Genomic DNA, 19,590 nt, shown 5'->3' with positions numbered 1-19,590 from the left:
CCAGCACTCTATGCAGGCAGGACTAGGTCTGTCCACTCAGCCTCTAGGCACGTGACATATTTGTGATCTGGTTGGAGTTTTTGTTGTTGGGGGGGTGGAGTAATTAGTGTTTATTTATTTATTTAAATGGAGGTACTGGGGATTGAACCCAGGACCTCGTGCATGCTAAGCACGCACTCCACCACTGCACTATACCTCCCCACTGAACATAGCAAATGTAACTTGGTTGAATAGGAAAGCTGTGGTGCTGTGCCATCTCCCAGAAGGGAATACTGAGTCCCCTGGTCTCAGAGATTTCAGGTGTCCTGCACATCTTTCCTCCCAGCTACTCCCCTCCTGCCACTCCTCACCCCCCATGAATTCCATTGCAAAGATTTTTCAAGGCTATTTACATGGAACTGTTTGTGCTATTTGACACTAACAGAAAAATAGGCCAATCTGCCTTCTGGATCTCCCCGGGCTGTGGCCCTCCCCATCACTTCTTTTTTTTTTTTTTTTTTTTTTACAGGTTGTGGGATTGGAACATGCCAAATTGTTCTTGGAAGAGAGTCAGAGGCAGAGTGCAAGCAGCGAGGTGGAGGTGGGTGGGTGAGGGGGACGCCAGGCTGGAGCACGCCCCAAGGTCACCGGGCCCCTTCTCCCCTTCCTCCGGGGAGGAGAGCTCTGCCCTCCCCAGGATCACAGGCTGGCAAGGGTGGCTGGCAGAGCTGGGGTGGGAGAGCTGTCCAGCTCTGTCTGGTTCACCCCACCTTGTCCCTGGCTGCTCTGCATCACCCTCGGCCCAGAGAGAGAGAGAGAGAGATGGGGCGGGGGGGAGGTAGGTCAGGTGTGTTTGCCTGAGCCAGTAGCGGAGCCTTGGAAATACCTGTCTCCAGGCCACCTCTCAGCATTAGTGTGATTAATTGCTGTCACAGCTAAACTCCAAGGGGCCAGAACCAACCAGCTCAAGCCAACCGACTGTTGATTTTACGGAGCCAGCCCCAGCGCTGTGCCCGGTTGCACAATAGTGGGGTACCTGCCAAGGCAGTGATGGCAGAGCAGGTGATGCTGCGATCCAGTGTCCTGAAGGACTTGGAGTGGTAGGGGCTGCCGGGGGGTGGGCCCCCTGCACCATCTAGAAGAGTGCGTTCCTGCCCCCCCAGCTAGGCTTGGAGGCGATCTGGTGGAGCAGAAAGAGGCTCAGGGCATTGCCTTGTGTTCCTTCTAGCTGTGTGAGCAGGGGCAGACCCCAGCACCTGTGTCAGTTTCCTTCCCTGCAAAATGAAGTCCTTCCTAGCCTTCAGGTAAGCTGGGCTCCTGTGTAAACTGGGGAAGCCGCTTAAGCCTTGGTTTCCTCTACTGTACAGTGGGTCTGTCAGTATCATTCCTATTAACGCGCAGCGTCAAAATGATACAATGGACATAAAAACACTGAAGTTTTTAATGTAGATATTATCTTATTGTCAACTGAAAAAAAAAAAAACCCCACACATTCTGAAAGTTGAGAAAGAATTGTTTTATTCAGGGACACTGCTGAGGACTATAGCCTGGGAGACAGCCTCTCAGATGGCTCTGAGGAACTGCTCCAAAGAGGTAAGGGAGGAGCCAGGATATGGAGGAGTTTTTACTAGGGGGAAAAAAAGCCCATGTAACTGAACTTGAAAAGATTACCACTAATCACACAAAAACACAGGCATCTCAAGTTAATGATTTTAGTGCCTTTCTGTGTATGGGAAGATGCAAGAGTCTGGGCTCTTTGAAATTCTCTCTTTGATACGCATCTTAACTATCTAGGGCCAGTATCCTGTTTTTCTCCACCCTGAATTCCCCTCGGGGTGCATGGTCACTGGCAGTGGCAGATGGTTTGATGGTAGACAACATTCGTTGCTTACCGGAATGGCAGGTAACATTCTTTGTTTGTTAAAATGACAGCAACGACTTTTTTTGTCCACATTAATGTTTATGTTACCATCCACTTCCTTACGTGCTCTTTCTTTGATAGCAGGATTCCCCTTCTGTCTTTTAGACCTGAGTTCAAGTTCTGGCTTGTCCACATACCATTGGAGTTTTCCTCTTCTGTAAGATGAATATCACAAAACCTGCTTGGCTGAGTCCTTGGGAAGAACAAAGCAGATCAAAGAGGCAAGGGCTCTCTAGAATTACTGAGAACCAGAAAATGGACAGAATTGTTACAAAGTCACCAGACTCACTGAAGACAGATGTTTAACAGACCCCATGATCTGCGTCCCTGAAGAAGCCAGGATACACTAGGCAGTCTGTGAAATAAATGGCAAAGGTGGTTACAAAGCCGAATGTGAACCGCTTGGGCCATGTCGGTGGAATCCAGAAGGTCACTGAGGGAGGGCAGGAGCAGCAGGGGGCGGGCTTGCTCCTGGAGGCCTTCTTGGAGGCGGTGAGCCTGGAGCTGCTTTTCAGAGATAAAAGAGGGATGTGGTTACTGGAAGGACAAGGACTGCAGCTGGAGAGAAACAGCCTCTGTTCTAGTTCAAGCCCAGATGTGAATTTTTAGAAAAGTCAGGAATGCATTTCTCTCCAGGGTATTCACTGTGGGAGAGGTAGGTCAAACGAGTTTACCTTTGTACCTTCTGTAGAAACAGAAGAGGACGTCCCCATCTCCTGCCTGCTCAGGGAGCAGAAAGGCCTGGGTGACCTTGACTGAGTACATTGCCCTTTGGCAGCTCCCAGGACCTGTGTGCCCCATAGCTCGCACCATCCTGAAGGCAGCAATTAAGAAATGGACCCTCCAGGTCCCACCTCTTCCCAGCCCTGCCTTATAAGACCCCAGCAACCCTGGCATCCGCAGCCATAGCAGGAGACAGGAGCCAGCGTTCCTTGGGGTTCAGGGACTCTGGGCAGCACAGATGGGACCTGAGAGCCACCCGCTTCCCTGCCGAGTGACCACGCGTGCCACACAGCTGAGGACAGACCTGGGCCAGGAATCAGGGCTTTTTAGGGGCTTCTGGCTTCTCTCCAGCTGCAAGCCAACACCGGGAGGATTGACTGGGGACCTGGAGTCCAAGGCCGTGCACTCTGCCATGCAGACTCCCACGCCCAGGGCTGGTGGAGCTGGAGGATCCTGTCTCAGGGAGGCTGGTAATGAGGGCCTTTGCCTCCAGCACCAGGCAGACAAAGCTCAGCTGATGTCCCAGCCTGTTAGCCCCTTACCCCACTGGCCCAGCAATGACCACCCCAGACGGCTGCCCAAGACTGAGGAGTCAGGGAACAAAGGAGGGGAGACTGGAGCAGAGCAACTGAGGACACTGTCCCTTTGGACGTGACAGCCCTGAAAGAGGGTTCTGGGAGTTGGGAGTACCTCTCCGTACCTCCCAAAAAGCTCCTTGGGTTTGGGGTCCTGGGGAAAACAGCAGAGTATCCTTCCATTTGGCTCCAGCCTGGAACAGTCAGACAAAGGGAGTCTTTGCCCTGGAGCCTTTCTGGGACACAGAGTAGTCCCCCTGCCCCAGGAGGCCCCATGTTCCAGGGAGGACCAGAAGAACAAGAAATGGGGCCAGATGCCAGCAGGGAACAGGCATGCCGCGTGGGGTGTCCGGGGAGGAAGCGGAGGTTGGGGACGCTGTTTGGGTGGTAGGCCAGCAGACACCATGCTGTGGAAAAGGCTCTCTGAGAACCTGCTTTAAAGATCACACCACTGGGGACTGAGCCCAGGGAAGGGACTACTGCGAGTGTCCTTGTCTCCTGGGAGGCCAGCTCGGGGTGACAGTAATGAAGTTGGCACTTACTAGGACCCTCTTGGCCAGGCATTCTACCTACATCATCTCTATTCCTGCAACAGCCCTGCAAGGTAGGTGCTATCATCCCACTTTACAGATGGGAGAAGGGGACTCGGAGAGGTGACCTTCCCCAGCCTCACACAGTCCTTAAAGAAGAGTCAGGTGCCACAGGATTTAAGCCTGGAGGCATCCGCCGGCAGGGGGCCCCCTACCCTGCTCACAGGGATGCCTCAGGGGGAAAGGGATGGCCTGGGCTTCTCTCTGGGGGATCATGGGCCTCACTAGAAGAAAGTAGGGTGTCTCTGAGGGAGGGGCTTCTTGTCCCCAGTGTCAGCTAGGCTGATGACTTCAGTTAGGACTTGGGCGTGAGTGAGGGAAGAGAGGCAGGACCTCCTTGACTCTTAACATCTGCCTTCCCCCGAAAGGACAAATGAGCTTTCATGAAAATTGCTGCACGGCTCCGGGTGAAGTGCTGGAGTTGGGGGAGCAGAGGGGCAGGGATATGGGACTCCCCAGGAAGCCCTCTGGTGGGTGAGCTGTCGGCAGGGTGTGGGGGTGCTGGTCACCCACTGTGTCTGTGAAGACAGACTAGTTCTTGCTAATTACAGGGCAGGTGATTTCATGGGAAGAGGCTGCATTAAGCAAGTTCTAGGTCTGCCTGTGCCTCTGGCAAAATTATTTCACCTGTGTAACTGATTTTTTCATGTAACAAAACTGGGGGGCCACCAAGTGCCAGGCCTGGTTCTAGGCCCTGGGGATCTAGGAATGAACATAACAAACATCCTTGCTCTCCTGAAGCTTACATTTTAGTTGGGAGAGAAATGAGACGCAAGATAAGTAATATACATGATTGATCAGATATAATAAGTGCTACCAAGAAAAAAATAAAGCTAAGAAGAGATTTGAAATGTTGCAGAGTGGGTGTGTACCTTTTAGGCTGGGAGGCAAGGAAAGGTCTTTGAAGTCAGTCTATGAAGAAAGACCTGAGCAAGTTCAGCCAAAAAGTTCTCTGGAGGAAAAGTCTTTGGGAAGAGGAAACAGCCAGTGCAAAGGTCCTGAGGCAGGAGTGTGCCTAGAGGGTTAGAGGACCATTAAGGAGACCAGATGGCTGGAGTGGAGAGAAGGGATAGGGAAGTCATTGGAGACCAGGTCAGGCCAGATGAAGAAGGGTTTCTAGAACACAGGAAGGGCTTATACTCAGCCCTCAGAGTGTGTGAGCAGGAGAGTGAATCCTTTACAAAGTGAGGGGGTGTTGAGTGGGATGACCTGGGAGGTGCTTTCCAGTTAGTTTATGACACAGGGACTCCATTTGGGATGGAGATGCCTTTCTTCACAATGTTAGTGTCTGGGAGTGTGTGTGTGTGTGTGTGTGAGAGAGAGAGAGAGTGTGTGTGAGTGATAGGGGTAGTTCTGGCTGAGGTCTCTTCTTTTGGGATCTCTGATGTGTTTGGACCAGGCAACCTCTAAAGTTGAGATTTAGGAACCTCTCCAGCTGCCCTACCTGGGGAAGTTCTGCTCGGAGGCTCGGGGCCATGAGTGTGCAGGTTTCCACTTGGGAATGTGGGTCGAGGCCTGGTCTGGTGAGCAGCTAGGCCCCTGGGCAGGTTGGTCCCTGCTTAGTGGGTGGTGGGGAGAGAAGCGAGGAGGCAGGGCTGCCTGCTGGGGGGTGGCCCCCCAGGACAGATCTCAGCAGCCAGACAGCCCCCTCCAGGCCTGCCTGTCTCCATTTCCGGAGTTTTCCAGCCCCAGGCAGCTCTCTGGGGAGTTCACTAGTCATCCCCTCAGGGCAGAACGTGTTGCTAAGGAGGGACAGAATGGTGGGTGTCGTCTGACCAGAGCCAAGGGGCAGAGGCTGGAGCCAGACCAGCATCTCCCAGACCCTGATTCTCAGTGTCCATGTTGGGGCTGCTGAGCAGGGTGGCCCACAAGGGACCAGAGGAAGATCCTGTGGTTCTAAGTGAACCATACAGAGGCTGCTTGTTGTGCAGCCTTACTCCAGACCCTGTCAGGGGCCCCTGTGGCCAGGGAACAGGGGCTGGGCTGAGCCAGCGTGAGGGGCTGCTCTGCCGCTCCCGCTCCAACTGCCGCCAGCTGGGAGTCAGACCCTTCACACCTGCCTTTGCGCCAGAAGTGCTGTCTTCCGGCCACTCCCCTTGTGGCCCCGACCAGCAGCCCTCAGAGGCCTCATTAAGCTGCTGGTGTCTCCAGCTGCTGAGGTGTGGCAGCCGCTTGTGATCTCACAGCCTGAGGTAAGGCTCCAGGAGCTGAGTGAGGGGTCCCAGCCGAGGGAGAGCAGGTTACACGCCGGTGCCCCACCCCCAGCTGCTCCCCATCTTCACCTGCTAGCTGAATGACAGGGGGCTGCCGCTGGTGCCTCGGGCCCAGGGCCACGGCCTGAAAGCATTCCCATCCCACCCAGGGCAGCTTCCGAGGCGCTGCTGCTATTCTGCCCAGTCTTAGGGGACTCCTAGCTCCAGGACGGGCCCTGGGGGCAGGACACATCAGGGACAAGGCCAGACTGGGCTGGAGGAATGAGGTATAGCTGAGTGGAGGCTTGGGGGGTGGAAGGGGCGCACGTGCCCGTGAGTGTCTCCCTCGGCTGCCACCGGCCCAGAGGCTCTGATTCCACTGGCTCTAGCCCTGGCCAGTGCCCTCCTGGCTTCTGGTGACCTTTGTAGGCGCCTGGGCTGCATGGAGGCTGCTGGCTGTGGCATCTTTCCCCTGGGGCCAGGGGCCAGGGTCGGGGCTGCAGTTTGTCCATGGTGGCTCACAGCTTCTCCCTTCCTCGGGTACCCTTGGAGGTCAGAGAACCTACCCGGGCTCTCACGTGGTTCCTGGCTCCCTTGCCAGCCCCTCCTCCCTGCCTTTGTCTCTTTTTGCCTGTGGGCTTGGCTGGGGCGTGGAGGGAGGGCAACGCTTTCCATCCAGGCCCTCGGGAACCAGCACCCCACAACCTTCTCTTCCACGGAGGACACAGCCAGCAGCTCCTGCCATGGATAGGTGGTACCTGGGTGAGTCCCCTGAACCCCATCCCCTACCTTCTCAGACTCTGGCACAGGTGTCCGCTCCATCACTTTCAAGTGCGCCCCCAGCTCCCCAGAAGTGCAGGAAAAGCAGAAATGAGGAGAGGCAGGATTTCTAAACAAGGTGTCTCAATAGAGAGTCCCAAGCAAGCCGTCATCCCTGCTTCCTGCATCTCTGAGCTGCAGGGGTTGGGAAGGCAACTTGTCCAACAGCCCCCTGTCTGTGTGTCAATCCATCTGTCCTTCTGCAGGAACTCTGAAGCCAGGCTGCTCGGTTCAGAGCTTGGTTTCCCCACTTCCTAGCTGCCTGACCTCTGGCAAGTTATTTAACTTCTCTGTGCCTCAGTTTCTTCATCTATAAAACGGGGATGATAATAATGCCTTCCTTGCCTCATAGAGTTGTTGTGATGGTTAAATGAGCTAATTTTTGTAAAGTGCTTAGAACGATGCCTTGCAGAGTTTACAAATGCAGCTGTTGACTTCTCTCACTTATTTCTCTTTTTATTTTCTTTCTTTCTTTCTTTCTTTCTTTCTTTCTTTCTTTCTTTCTTTCTTTCTTTCTTTCTTTCTTTCTTTCTTTCTTTCTTTCTTTCTTTCTTTCTTTCTTTCTTTCTTTCTTTCTTTCTTTCTTTCTTTCTTTCTTTATCTATCTATCTATCTATCTTTCCCCCTACTTTTATATTCCAGTGAGACTCCATGAGAGCTTACAAAAACAGACAAAATGTACTAAGATACCAAGATAACATATAACCAGGGGGCACCAGCGTCTGTGGAGAGCGGCGGGAGCTTTGAAAGCACAGCCTTGGGGGTTGGGTCTGGCTTTCTAGCCCTGGTTTTGTCACTGACTGGGTGTTTCAGGCAAGCCCCTCAACCTCCCAGGGCTGCCCAGCGGGACTACCCTGGCCACCTCTAGGGGTCATTCCCTGCGGGGGGCAAATGACCAGCTGAGTTTCTCTAGCTGTGGAATGGACAGCAGGACAGTGCATGCAGGAGTCTGACCTGTGCTCAACCCTGACCAGATGTTAGCTCTGTTGTGCTTTCGTAAGTATTTGTCAGTTGGCCCTGAAAGCAGAAGGGCTGAAGGGGCATCTCTGTTCCTGGGCGGCAGGGCTGCGCCATCCTTTTTCCAGCTCACCCCCGGGTTCATTTTCGCTGGAGGGTGGTTGGCTTTTCCGGGTTGAATAGCATGTAACAGTAACAAAGACTGCATTTACTGTGTACCAGGCCCCCTGCCACATGCTTTACTTACATGCATTATCTCCCCTTCTCCTCACAACAACCCATTTTACAGAGGAGAAGACTGAGGCTCACAGAGGCTCAAGAGGCCATACACTTAGCAAGTTGAGGAGCCAGAAATGAACTCAAATCTTGATCCCCTGCCACTGCTCCAGGAGGATTAGCAGATGGAGTTATTCCCTTTGGGAGGACTAAACCACCCTTGGTGGACCCTGACCTTGGGCCTCCGCCCTTCAGCTACAACTGAACACCAGCCTCTTCTGAGGCCAATTCAGTTGACTAGAACTCAACCAGGATGTGAGCACCCATGGAGGACCCAGCACCCGGGTCCCAGAGGTGAAGGGGGCCACAGTAGAGGCCGAGGAGGCCCGAGAGGTGTGGGAAAGCTCCCGACTCCAAGAGCTGGGAGCCTGCTGTCAGTCTCCACCTTACTGCTCACTGGCTGTGTGACCTTGGGCCAGGGCCCTAACCTCTCTGTGTTTCAGATGCCTCATCTGCAAAATGGGGAAATAATACAAAGCACAAGGAAATAACAGTAAGGAACGTGCTTTGCAAATCGTAAAAGCAAGGCATTCTCCCTGTGGTGGGGCTCGGCCCCTTCCCGAAGGAGCCTACGCAGGACACTGGCATGGGAGAAACTAGAAAGGGCCACTTCACGGCTGTGGAGGGGAAGTGCCAGGGGCTGCAGGGAGAGGGGGATGAGTTAGGGACAACTGGAGCCTTTCTAACTGAGGTGTGAGGGGCTAGATGTGGCCTGGATGGATAACAAAGAGAATAGAGCAAAGGGCATTCCAGGACATTCCAGACACACATGAAGGTGTGACCGATCGGTGGGGGTGGGGGCTCAGGTGGGCTGTAAGGTGGGAGGCGGGCCAGGCTCCTTGGGACCGCCTTAGGGAAGCCTTGAGTGCCAGGCAAGGCACCTCAGCCAAAACAGTGATCTAGACAGAGGTGGGTAAGGTGGGCAGGGGCCGGGGCGGGGGCCCCTGTGGGACATTGCCCCCCTGCTGTATGTACATGGAGTATACTAGGAAACTCTCACTTCCCCACTGTCACAGCCCCGGCTGTGGCCCCTCCAGCTGGTGGAAGAACACCACACACATCTGTCGCTGGCGCTTCTCTTTGGAAATTTCCTTGGCAGGGGTTTGGAAAGCTGTCCAGCTCCCCCCGCCCCTCCCAGGCCTCACACCTCCTCACGCCTCAGCGGGAGCCCCACCGTCCACACCAAGGCTTTTCTTGTGACCAGGGTAAATATTACCTGGCACTGTTAATGTTTAATGCCCCCACCTCACCCTGGCCACCCCACAGCCGGGCACTCTCCCTGAAGCGGAGGCAGTGGGAAGAGGGCAGCGGGGACGAGGCCAGTCTGCTGGGGACATGGCAGGGTTGTCAACAGATGACGGTGAGTGTGTGTGTGTGTGGCCTCTGTTGGACCCCCTTTGCAGGACGATCTGGACCCTGCTCTTTCGTCTCCTGGCACCCTTGCCTTCCAGAGTACCTGGCACCCCTTCCTCACCCCATGCCAGCTTCCTCTCTAAGAAAACTTGCTTTTAAAAGAGGATCCCGCCTTAACTCCAAAGAAATACAGTTGAATGGCGGAAACTCAGGCACCAAGTAGGAGCTGGTGGAGGGTGGGGGTGAGCTTCTATCTTGACTTTCCTGCTTCAGTGCATCTTCTGGACTGTCTAAGCTCAGAGCAGGAGGTGGACAGGAGTCAGGCTGGGGAAGGAGCAGGCCCCTCTGGTCAGGCTGGCTTTGCGGGATAGCCCCCCACAAGCTCAGGACACACTCCCTGAAGGCACCCTGCGAAGGAGGGTGGTCAGGCCCAGAGCCCAACAGGGCCCCTGTTGATGGCGGTCTTCGAGCCAGATCTAGAAAAGGTGAGGGCTTGGGGTGGGGACAGGCTCTTCCAATGAATGCCTCCAGACAAGGTGGTCAGGGAGGAGGCAGTTTCCTGGTGTGATCACGGCTCTGACTCTAACGTCCCATTTGACCCTGAACAAGAACTGAACTGAAGCCAGGAAGACAACCTTGGAGGCCTTCCACATGGGGACGGGTGCCTGGGCCCCCCACAGCCTCCCCTTGGCCTTGGGCCCTCTAGGCCTAGGAGTTGCGCCGCCTCAGCCTGTTTTCTCCGGCCGAGGAAGCAGGCCGTCAGGACAGCTGGGCTCACCAGGCCCCAAGGCCTCCCAGCGCCCAGGGCGCAGTTCAGCACGGCCTGGGAGGTGCCGACTGGTGCATTCCTTTGACCTTGGGCCCTGCTTCCCTAGTGCCAAGAAGAGGCTCAAACAGGGCAGGGAAGAGGGGTCACTCCCAGCCTCAGCAGAAAAGCTCAGGCCAGGTGCTCTCCAGCTGCCCAGCGGCAGGTGTGCGCAGTTTACAGGACTGGAGGGCAGAGCCATGACATCCGCTGGGGGCTGGGCCACTCCACGTCAGGATGGGAATCGCTGCGGGAGGCAGGAGATGGGACCAGACCACCTGGCCTTGAAATGTCTCCCTTCTCCCAACCATGTGAGAGGCACATAGATTCTTAACACCCAGTTGCCTGGGTTCAAAATTCCAGCCGTACCCTTTCCTAGCTGTGTGGCTGTAGGTGAGTGGCTTAACCCCGCTGTGCCTGCATCGTCTCATGGATCATATTGGAACAATATTGATGCCTCACAGGGTTGTTATGATGGTTAAATGAGCTACTGCTTTGTTAGCCTTGGCCTGGCACAGGGTAAGCACAATAAATATATTAATGGTCCTTAAATAAATTTGCCTCCCCCTGAGGATAGCAACATAGGAGAGAAGAATCTAGAAACATGGGTTCAAGACTCAACTTTCATTGGGAATTTAGACAAGTCTTCAAACTGGGCCTCAATTTCCTCCTTCTGTTCAGTGAACATTATGGTTCTACTTACTGATTCATTCATTCATTTCACAAATATTTTTAAGTACCTTGTAGGTGATTAGTCATATGGAGAGAGGTGCTCAGCGAGTCTTATGGGAGATGACTCTGTTGGCCTTTTCTTATTTTTTTTTTTAATTTTATTGAAGTGTAGTTGATTTACAATGTTAGTGTCAGGTGTACAGCAAAGTGGCTCAGTTACACATATACGTATATATTTTCTTTTCAGATTCTTTTCCGTCATATGTTATTACAAGTTATTGAATATAGTTCCCTGTGCTGTGCAGTAGGTCCGTGTTGTTTATCTATTTTATATGTAGTCATGTGTGTCTGTTAATCCCCAACCTCTAATTTATCCCTCTCTGCCCTTTCCCCTTTGGTAACCATAGTTTGTTTTCCGTGTCTGTAAGTCTGTTTTAGGTTTGTAAATAGAATTTGTCTTTTTTTTTTTTTTTTAGATTCCACGTATAAGTGATATCATGTGATATTCGTCTTTCTCCTTCTGACTTCACCCAATATGATCATCTTTAGGTCCATCCATATTGCTGCAAATGGGGCCTTTTCTTACTTTTGCATGAAGCAAGGACAGGAAGGAACTAGCTCCTTCCAGAGTCACCGGAGGCCCCCACAGGCAGCATGGGTCCCTGCTTTGGATGCACAGTTTCGGGTCCCCAGCGGACTCTCAGGAGCTGTCTAGGGCAGATGCCCCCCGACTCCAGCAGTGCAGTTAGCAGAACCACCAGCATCCCCTCCTGGGATCTTTCTCCACTGGCCTCTCCTGGCCCACTTGGACCCTTGGTGGGGCTGGGGTGGGAAGGACGGGAGTTCTCCTGTTTCTGTGGGAGCCACACACCCCCGTCTGTGACTTGCCCCTCACCCACCTCTGGGTCTCTCCTCAGGTGGCAGCTCCAGTGGGGACGTGGACCCATTCTACTACGGTAAGCCTGGTGGGCCCTCCTCCCCACCTTTCCTGAGTGCCCCCCAGGTGTCCCCGGTTTCTGGCCCCTCCCAGCCCTGTGTTAGGTGCCCCTATCTTCCCCAGTCACTGTGGAGCTGCTGCTGGGTGGGCTGCCGGCAAGGGTGCTGGGGTCACCCACCCCATCTCCTTGCCATCCCCCTTCTCAGACTATGAATCCGTTCGCAACGGGGGCTTGATCTTCGCTGCCCTGGCCTTCATCGTGGGGCTCATCATCATCCTCAGTAAGTGGGGCCTTTGGGAAGGGGGTGCGGGGGGCACATCTCTTCTCAGAGCCATGAGCACATTGGCTTCCCAGGGGAGGGTGGGGAGAGCCCCCCCACCCAGATCCCGAAAGGAGGGAGTGAGTCTCCTGGCTCCCCTCCCCGCCCCCTAGAAGGATGTGGGAACTGATGGACACCTGGATGGAGAGAGGGGTCTTGGACCTCTGCCTGCTTGGTCCTCAGACCACCCAGAGGAAGTTCCCTCGTCCTCAAGTGCACCCTCTAGTGGACACAGGGGAGCTGCAGAGACGGGAGAGCTGGTTCCCACAGGCCCTGCAAAGATCCAGGGTCCATGTGGGCCAGGGGAAGAGAGGGAACCAGCCTCTACTGGACACCTCTGTCCCCAAATCTGGACACTGTCTTGGCTTGAGCTACATCTCGGCCCATTTAATCCTTTTGGCAACACTGAGGGATGTCCACCACTGTCACCATTTTCTAGATGAAAAACCAGACCCACCCTGACAGGTGCAGCCACTTGCCTAACATTCTGCAGCCAGTCAGGAGAGTGGGTTCAGCTGAACCTGGAGGTGTCCGCCCCAACCGCCTGCTGCCGGAAGGCAATGGTGCCTGAGAGCCAGAGGCCTTAGGCCCCCTCTGAGTTTACCATGGAGCCCCTATTCCTTGGTTTGCTTATTTGTTCAATGGGGAGGATCCCACTTGCCGCATAAAGTTAGGGCTGGCAGCCAAGAAGGCAGGCACGGGGCGTCCGGGGGAGAAAAGTGTCCCTGCCTCATCCCCTGCCCCAGTGGGCATACAGCAGGAATTTAATAAACACTCGTGGACTTGTTTTGGTGCAATCAGAATTAAAATACACAGAAACACACCAGTGAAAAGAAGACAGAGAATGTAGCAAACACAGCTCTGGGTCCTGGGATTCTAAAACATCCATGAGTGGTGCCACTTGGGTCTGCAGGCGTGGCCAGTCTCCCCGATTCACGTGGAGGCTCCCCGAGGGCAGCACTGTTTAGCGTTTGAGCACACAGGTGCGGGAGGCAGGCGGGTGTGAGCAGGGATCTTGGCCCTGGACTTCCTGCCATTCTTCTTCAAGAGCTTATTGAGCGATTTCTCCAGGCCCAGCACTGTGCAGGGGGTACCACGGTGGGCCAGGCTCAACCACCACTCTCAGTGTGCTCACCGTCCACCACAGAGCCACCACAGTAAATGTTTGTTGATTGGCCAACTGACTGACTTGGGCTCCTGCATGCTTATGATTCAGCTCCACATAAAAAGAGAGACAGTCATCTGGGGCCTCCAAGTGGGACACCGTGTGTGGTGCTGGCAGGAGGGAGGAGAGACAACAGAGCTCAGTCCTCCAGGGTGGAGACGATCTCCTTGCATGCTAACCTCCTTTCTCTCTTTAAGGCAAACGGTTCCGCTGCGGGGGCAAGAAGAGACACCGGTAGGTGCCTGCCTGGGTGGGATGGAGGTGGGCGGGGTCAGGGGAAGGAGGGGTGGGGCTAGGAGTTTGGTCTTTGAGACCTGTGATGAGGGTCCTCAACCTCAGGATCCCTGGACTCACTGCCTCCCCACTGCCCTCTTGTCTTCTCTCCTCCATCCCAGGCCAGTCAATGAAGATGAGCTGTAATGAGAGGTAGGTTTGCGTGGGGCGGGCAAAGAGGGCAGCCTGGATGGCTGCGGGATAATAAGGAAGAGCTGGGACTGGGCCTCGGCCCGGAAGGATTTTAGGGTCTTCCATCTGTCAGCCAGGCATCTGTCATCTTCATGTGTTTGTTTCGTTTTGTTTTGTTTTATATATTTACCTTCATGTGTTTTTAAATGATGGCCGAGTGCCTGGCGTGGTGTGTGTAGCCAACGGTGGCTGCAGAGATGTGCTGGAGAAAGGAATAAGGAACCAAATGAGAGTCCCTGCCTCTGCTGCCTCACAGCCCCAACCCTGCCTTTGTCTTTCCAGAGTCAGCTGTGCCCCCCTTCACACTGGGGTCTCTGGGGAAGCCTCCTCTGAGCTGTAGACCTTTGTCCCCCGCGCTGCCAGCCCCTTGGGCTGAAGGAAGCTCCGGTCTCCGTGTGACCCCTGGGTGGGCACCTCCCACCCCGTGCTAATAATAAAGCCCAGCCTCAGAGATGGCTCCTTCCCTGGCCTGCCTCCCTCCCTCCTTCTCGCCTGTAACTGCTGCTGCCCACCCCTCCAAGTTGGAGGAAATACCGCCTGGTCTCTTGTTGCTCAGTTGTTTGCTCAGGTGCCCATTATCAAAGCCAGATGTTCAGTATTATCATCTGTAGGCCTCTCCTAGCCCCGGAACTGCTTTCCAAATGCCACTCAAAGAGAAAGCCGGGAAGGCTGAAGGTTGCAGGTTCAGAGCCGTTGGTCTGCTGGAGCTGCTCGGGCATCTGTCCGCCCCAGGCCTCGGTGGCGCTGCTGGAGCTGTCCACTGGGAGTGGCTGGCTGGGTGGGTCTGGGGTCTCAGCACATGCTCTCTCCCTATCCCCCTCCTGACCCTGCTGCTAAGCTCTGGCCACCCCCTTTCCACTCTTGGGGCAGGGGACCTCAGCTGGACCTACTCCTGTCCAGCTATTTAGGTGCTGGCTTTGTTCATCCCAGCGCCAGGGGCCAGAGAGTGGACAGTGAGGGCAGGGCCCTTGTGAACAGTTCCTCCAGCCCCTCTCCGACCCCCCCCCCATCCCAACAGTCAGCCCCCCGAGGGCTACTTCGGCCCTCCTACAGTGCCTGCCTTCTCGTGGCCCCCTGGCGGCACTGCACGCTCCCTTCATGCAGTTCCTGCTTCTGGAAGGAGCCCATCTTCCCTCCCGCTTCCCTGACAAGACCTCTGGAGGCTGGATGGGATGATGGGATCACAGCACCACCTAGTGTCCAGTTTCCTCGTCTGGGTCTGCAAGCATCCGAGGGAAGGAGGGGGAACTGGCAGAAGAACCCAAAAGAGCAGCAAGTTAGGGGAGTATAGATTGAACAGGGAGGGCATGTTTGGGGACCAGAGGCAGAGTAGGCATCATTCCGCTTGAGAATTGAGCTCTCTGTCTTAATCCACTGCTCCCAGGCCCTGAAGACCATCAACCCTCATGGAATCACGGAAGACTTGAGCACCGAAGTTCCTTAGAGAGTAAAATAGACAATTCTCAATTTTCAAAAAGAGAAACTGAGGTCCTGACTCAGGCAGTGACTTGTACAGGTGACACAGCCAGCCTGTGTCGGAGCCAGAGCTACGACCCGGGTCTCTGGCTCCCATTCCAGGGTCCTTCTCACAGGCCCCGTTGGGTTAGAGGGAGCTGCTCCAGGGAGACACAGAGGGGAAAGCCTGGCTCCTACAACTCAGGGCCAAGGTCTTTGTGGCACCCTGCCCCAAAGGTGGTCTCACCAACGACAAATAAAACCCGAAGGCCAAACTCCTAAATAAAATTCAGTGTTTCCAGACACAAGACAGGGGCACACTAGAGCCATCCACAGTGGTGGGAGAAATGAACAGGAATGGGGCAAGTCCAGCCAGGGGGGATTTTAGGAATGGGGTGGCTCCTGAAGTTTCCTGGATGTTGAGCAAGGCAAACAGGAAGAGGGGTATTCCAGGCCTGTGGCCCACCTGGGGAGAAGTAAGACCGTGGGCAAGAGTGCTGTGTCTAGAATGTTCCATACACAGGCCCTGAGCCTGCCAACCCAGAGGGGAATTCCAGCTGCTCCGAGGGAATGGTCCTGGGTGAGTCACTTCTGCCTCTGCCCCTGCGGCAATGTGAGGCCCTGCTGGGTCCCAGGCTATCACCCTGGAGAACCTGGGGTGCTGTTCAAACCACCAGCTATCCAGCGTCCCCTCCAGAACTGCTGAATACTAATCTTGGGGTGGTTGCATGCAAGCTGATGCTTAACCAGCTCTCAGGAGAGCAGCCAGTGCTGAGAGCCGCGGATCCAGGTGACATTCAGAGCCCTCATGAACAATTTCCCTTCCCTCTCCGTGAAGGTCACATGGACTGGGAACTACTGAACTTTTGCTTCATTTGGGGATTTTCCACAATTCAAACGCAAATTTAGTCACAAATAACAACCAAGGCTGGGAAGTGGTTGGGCGAAGTACCTTTCTTCACACAACAGCAACAAGAACAGCCCGTTTGAGGGGGTGTAATTCCATTTGTCACCACCAGAGGGAGCACGCGTCTTACGCCAAATTTCACACGTGTTTTCAACTCAGTCTTCCTAAGGGTTGGGGGGTCCTTTGCTGGGAGGAGGGGCCGCTCAGTCGGCCAGGTGCCTTGGTTCCCTGGGAAAGCCCTGAGCACTTCTCATTCCGTTTGCACACCCTTCAGGTGTGTCACTTGCCCTGCTGGGGTGGGGGAGGGTAATGCTTGGCTGTGGGGTCTTGAGCCTTCACTCCCTCTGGAAGGCAGAGCTCAAAAGTGACCTGCACATCTTCCCCAGCCTGGAGTAATCATAAAGTCCCCACCTCATGGTTTGAGGTAATCAGCGTCCTGAGCAGGACCCGGAGAGAAGAGGGGCAAGGAGGGCGCCCCAGGAACCCGCCCTTACTGTCCTAACCTCGTCAGAGGCAGTGGGTTCCCTGACGGGGAGGTGCTGAGCTGAAGAAGGGCCCAGCGTGGAGGGGGATGTTGACTCTTCCCCCAGCCCTCCTGCCGCTCCCCCTCCACCGCTGCTGGAGAGATTAATGGCCTCCCTGTTGGTCTGCGGCCCCAGGCAGCTGAACTCTGAACTGCAATTCAGCAGGGCTCCTGGGGCTGCGGTGACCTGCTCCTTGCCAGGCACCCATTCTTCATCGCCCTCCTGACAGACACCGGGCCAGGGGAGACCAGAGGCCAGTGCCATGGCTGCCCGGCCTTGTTCTGTCCTCGCAGTGAGTCTCTGGCTTGGAAGATGGATCGGGCCTGGGCCTTGGAGTCAGGGCCACAGCAGCCTCCATCAAGGGCCTTGGGGAGCCCCGGGGCTGGGCTGGGAGGCTAGGGTGGCACCCAAGTGACCCAGCCTTGGAAGAAATCCTTGGTTTCCCTCTCCCACACTGGGGACACTTGATGTCGTTTGCAGTTGAGAGACTGAGGGCTGGGGAAGAAATCCCATTTATAACTTGGGACCTTGGTTCCTGGGACTTCAGCCCAACCACTGGGGGCAGAGGGGCAGTGGGTTGGGGAGGTAGCCCTGGAGACCAGGGTGAGGGTTTTCCCCAGGTGTGGACGGGCCTCATGCCTGGAAGGCACTGGAAGGAACTGCATCTGGGGCGGCAGCTCCCAACTCTGAATTGGATGCTTCTTGGCAGGGCATGTTGGGCCACCTGCTTGGCTCGCATGACCTCCCCCAACCCCCTCCCCCGCCGGCCCTTAGACACTCCTGGTGGCCATTTGTCTCCAGACCTCTTAAACTTGGTTCCTTTTTCAAGAAATTCTCACTGTCGCTTCCCTAAAGGGGTTTGTTGGTGTCCCCAAGAGGAATTCCCCAGGTGAGGTGGTGGAGGGAGGGTAGAAGAGGGGAAATTCCAGGCTGGGCAGCAATTCGAGGCCCAGGAGCATCACCCACAAGTCAGTGCATCCATGCTGGAGCCAGTGGGGAACTGGCCTCTTGGCCAGCTTTGCCCTCAGCCTGAGGTGTGACTGGGAGACTGCCCTTGTCTGTCTCTGGACTTGAATTTGGGAAAAGCAAACACAAGACCAAAAATCCAGGCGTTGGCTTCAAAGCCAAGAGGCTCTGGGAAAGGGTAAATGGAGACCTGTAGCTCGTCCCCTTGTTTCCTCCGGCCCCCGGGAGAGTGGTGCTCAGGGAAGCTGGGTGTGTTCACGTGTGCACCTGTACATACACACACGCGCGCACACACACATTCGCTTGTAGTTAAAACAGAGGCGCCCGGCAAGTGATGAAGGCAGACAAAAAGACACACTTGACAAAGCAAAGGAGATGAGGCTGGCTTGGCCCAGAGCCAGGAGCATGTTGAATTCTCCCGTGGTCTTTGTTTCCTGAAAGGCCTATCAATCAGTAGCAGAGTCGTGCCAAACCCAGCCCGCATGGGAGCCAAGTGTCCCCCGCCCTGAAGTAAATAATGTTTCAGGTCTCACGTCTACTGACCATATGTTCCTGACTCTGTGAATCACATCATCAGGGAGTGTGGCCTCAGCCCTTAGACACCACCCAGGGCAGGAGTAGGGTGGGCCCTGCTGAGACTCCGTGACTTCCAGACCCTTCCTGACCCCTCTTCCCAGGACCCCTGGGGAACTGCTGGGGATTCCAAATTTCCAGCGAGTCTGACCAGCCCTTCCTGTCTGTCTGCCCCACAGCCTGCAAGCCACATGAGGGCAGGGGTGGTGTCTGATGGTTTACCCACCAATCCCCAGAGCCTAGTCCATCCGTGGCATGTAGTATGTGCTCAATAAATGTTTGTTGACTGAGCACACAATCAGATGACCAGAGGAGTGACTAGTGATTACTCACATCTGGACCCACCACTTCCTAACTTCTTGGGGCAAAGAGAGCTGCAGGGCATTGCAGCCTGAGCAGGTGGCTGGGTGGTGAGTCTGGGTGCGCTCAGGGAGCAGGGATGGGAGGGGGCTTCTAGGGGCCTGTCCCAGTGACAGCTGGCATTTCGCCTCTGGCATCACAGTTAAGATCACAGGCTTTGGAATCAGCCGGTCTGGATTTGAGCCCTGGCTTGTGAACTTTGGGACTGTGGGCAAGTGCCCCTTGAGCCTCAGTTTCCCCAGATGAAGAAACAGTGTCTAATGCGTGGAGTTCCTGCTCCTGACTGGTCGTCAGTGACCAGTGGCTGCTGCTCCCTTTCCCTGGACCCCTGCAGGCACCCCAGCCCTTCTCCTGAATGCTTTACTGGCCAGTGTATTCTTCTCAGGACATGGTTCAGGACCAGGAGGCAGAGGCCCCTGAGTCCACGCTTAGCCCCAGACACTCCTCAGCACCATCTGGGCCACAGCGTGGACTTGGCCTGGCCCATCCTGGCTGGCCCCCTGCCCTCTGCCAGCTTGGGCTCCCACATTCCTTTGTGATCAGTGGAGGCTACTGTACTGGGACCAGGGAAGTTCACCGTCCCACCCAGTAGTTCTTCGAGGACACGTGGACACACCTGGAGCAGGGAGTGAGCCCAGATTCCAGCTTCACCTGTGCAGCACGACTAGGGGCAAAGGGCTGCCTGTGTGGTAGAGGATCTGAGCTGTGTTGTGAGTGCAGCAGCCTGGGATGCCCACCCCCCATCCTGTGGCACTAGGGGGAGGCAGATAACCAGATTCCCTGCACAGAGGCCTAGGCATGGAAGCGTCCGCAAGGGATGTGGACGCCACAGTGCAAAGGCAGTAGGATGTCCCCGCCAGAGATCAGGGCCACACCCGGGACCTGGGCAGGGGGAGTGGGCTCCTGGGCTTCCAAACTGCCCTCGCCAGGAAGTTCTGAAAGACTCACCACCTTCTAGATCTGATGTTTTTCCTCCTCTCAAACCATGTATCAGAAGTAGGAATAGTGCAGTGAGAGAGGAATTGGAGGGGTGCAACACAGACTTGGTCTTGAAGC

General features: G+C 55.2%; 1 protein-coding gene and 1 long non-coding RNA gene across 6 annotated transcripts; both read left to right on the top strand.

Annotated features, from left to right (window-relative positions):
- Positions 1-898: 898 nt before the first annotated feature.
- On the top strand, positions 899-2,286 carry LOC135319908 (uncharacterized). Of its 3 annotated transcripts, XR_010378922.1 has the most exons (5): positions 907-1,079; positions 1,208-1,283; positions 1,505-1,572; positions 1,774-1,882; positions 2,006-2,286. It is a non-coding gene; the product is annotated as an uncharacterized LOC135319908 (long non-coding RNA). The 3 variants fall into 3 exon arrangements; XR_010378920.1 differs by having other exon boundaries at positions 899-1,283; positions 1,982-2,286; XR_010378921.1 differs by lacking the exon at positions 1,505-1,572 and having other exon boundaries at positions 907-1,283.
- Positions 2,287-2,505: 219 nt separating this feature from the next.
- On the top strand, positions 2,506-14,212 carry FXYD2 (FXYD domain containing ion transport regulator 2). 3 transcript variants are annotated; one of them, XM_031443594.2, is made up of 7 exons: positions 2,506-2,555; positions 3,759-3,802; positions 11,780-11,818; positions 12,006-12,080; positions 13,482-13,518; positions 13,680-13,710; positions 14,032-14,212. In XM_031443594.2, exons 1-6 carry the CDS (start codon positions 2,521-2,523, stop codon positions 13,702-13,704), a joined length of 255 nt encoding a protein of 84 aa, XP_031299454.1. In that variant the 5' UTR covers positions 2,506-2,520; the 3' UTR covers positions 13,705-13,710; positions 14,032-14,212. The 3 variants fall into 3 exon arrangements, with proteins under 3 accessions (XP_031299454.1, XP_031299456.1, XP_031299455.1); XM_031443596.2 differs by lacking the exons at positions 2,506-2,555; positions 3,759-3,802 and adding an exon at positions 6,629-6,742; XM_031443595.2 differs by lacking the exons at positions 2,506-2,555; positions 3,759-3,802 and adding an exon at positions 9,258-9,392.
- The last annotated feature ends 5,378 nt before the right edge of the window (positions 14,213-19,590 follow it).

The sequence above is a fragment of the Camelus dromedarius genome, chromosome 34 (assembly GCF_036321535.1).
Source record: "Camelus dromedarius isolate mCamDro1 chromosome 34, mCamDro1.pat, whole genome shotgun sequence".
Lineage (NCBI taxonomy): Eukaryota > Metazoa > Chordata > Mammalia > Artiodactyla > Camelidae > Camelus > Camelus dromedarius.
The sequence above is the reverse complement of the archived record's forward strand: the minus strand, read 5'-3'. Positions and strand labels throughout refer to the sequence as shown.

What these genes read in the sequence shown, in the direction of transcription:
- FXYD2 (XM_031443594.2), top strand. Translation starts at nt 2,521, where the DNA reads ATGCATTTCTCTCCAGGGTATTCACTGTGGGAGAG. An exon ending in TCCTGCAACAGCCCTGCAAG is followed by an intron (nt 3,803 to 11,779) that starts GTAGGTGCTATC and finishes GTCTCTCCTCAG; the next exon opens with GTGGCAGCTCCAGTGGGGAC. An exon ending in CGTGGACCCATTCTACTACG is followed by an intron (nt 11,819 to 12,005) that starts GTAAGCCTGGTG and finishes CCCCCTTCTCAG; the next exon opens with ACTATGAATCCGTTCGCAAC.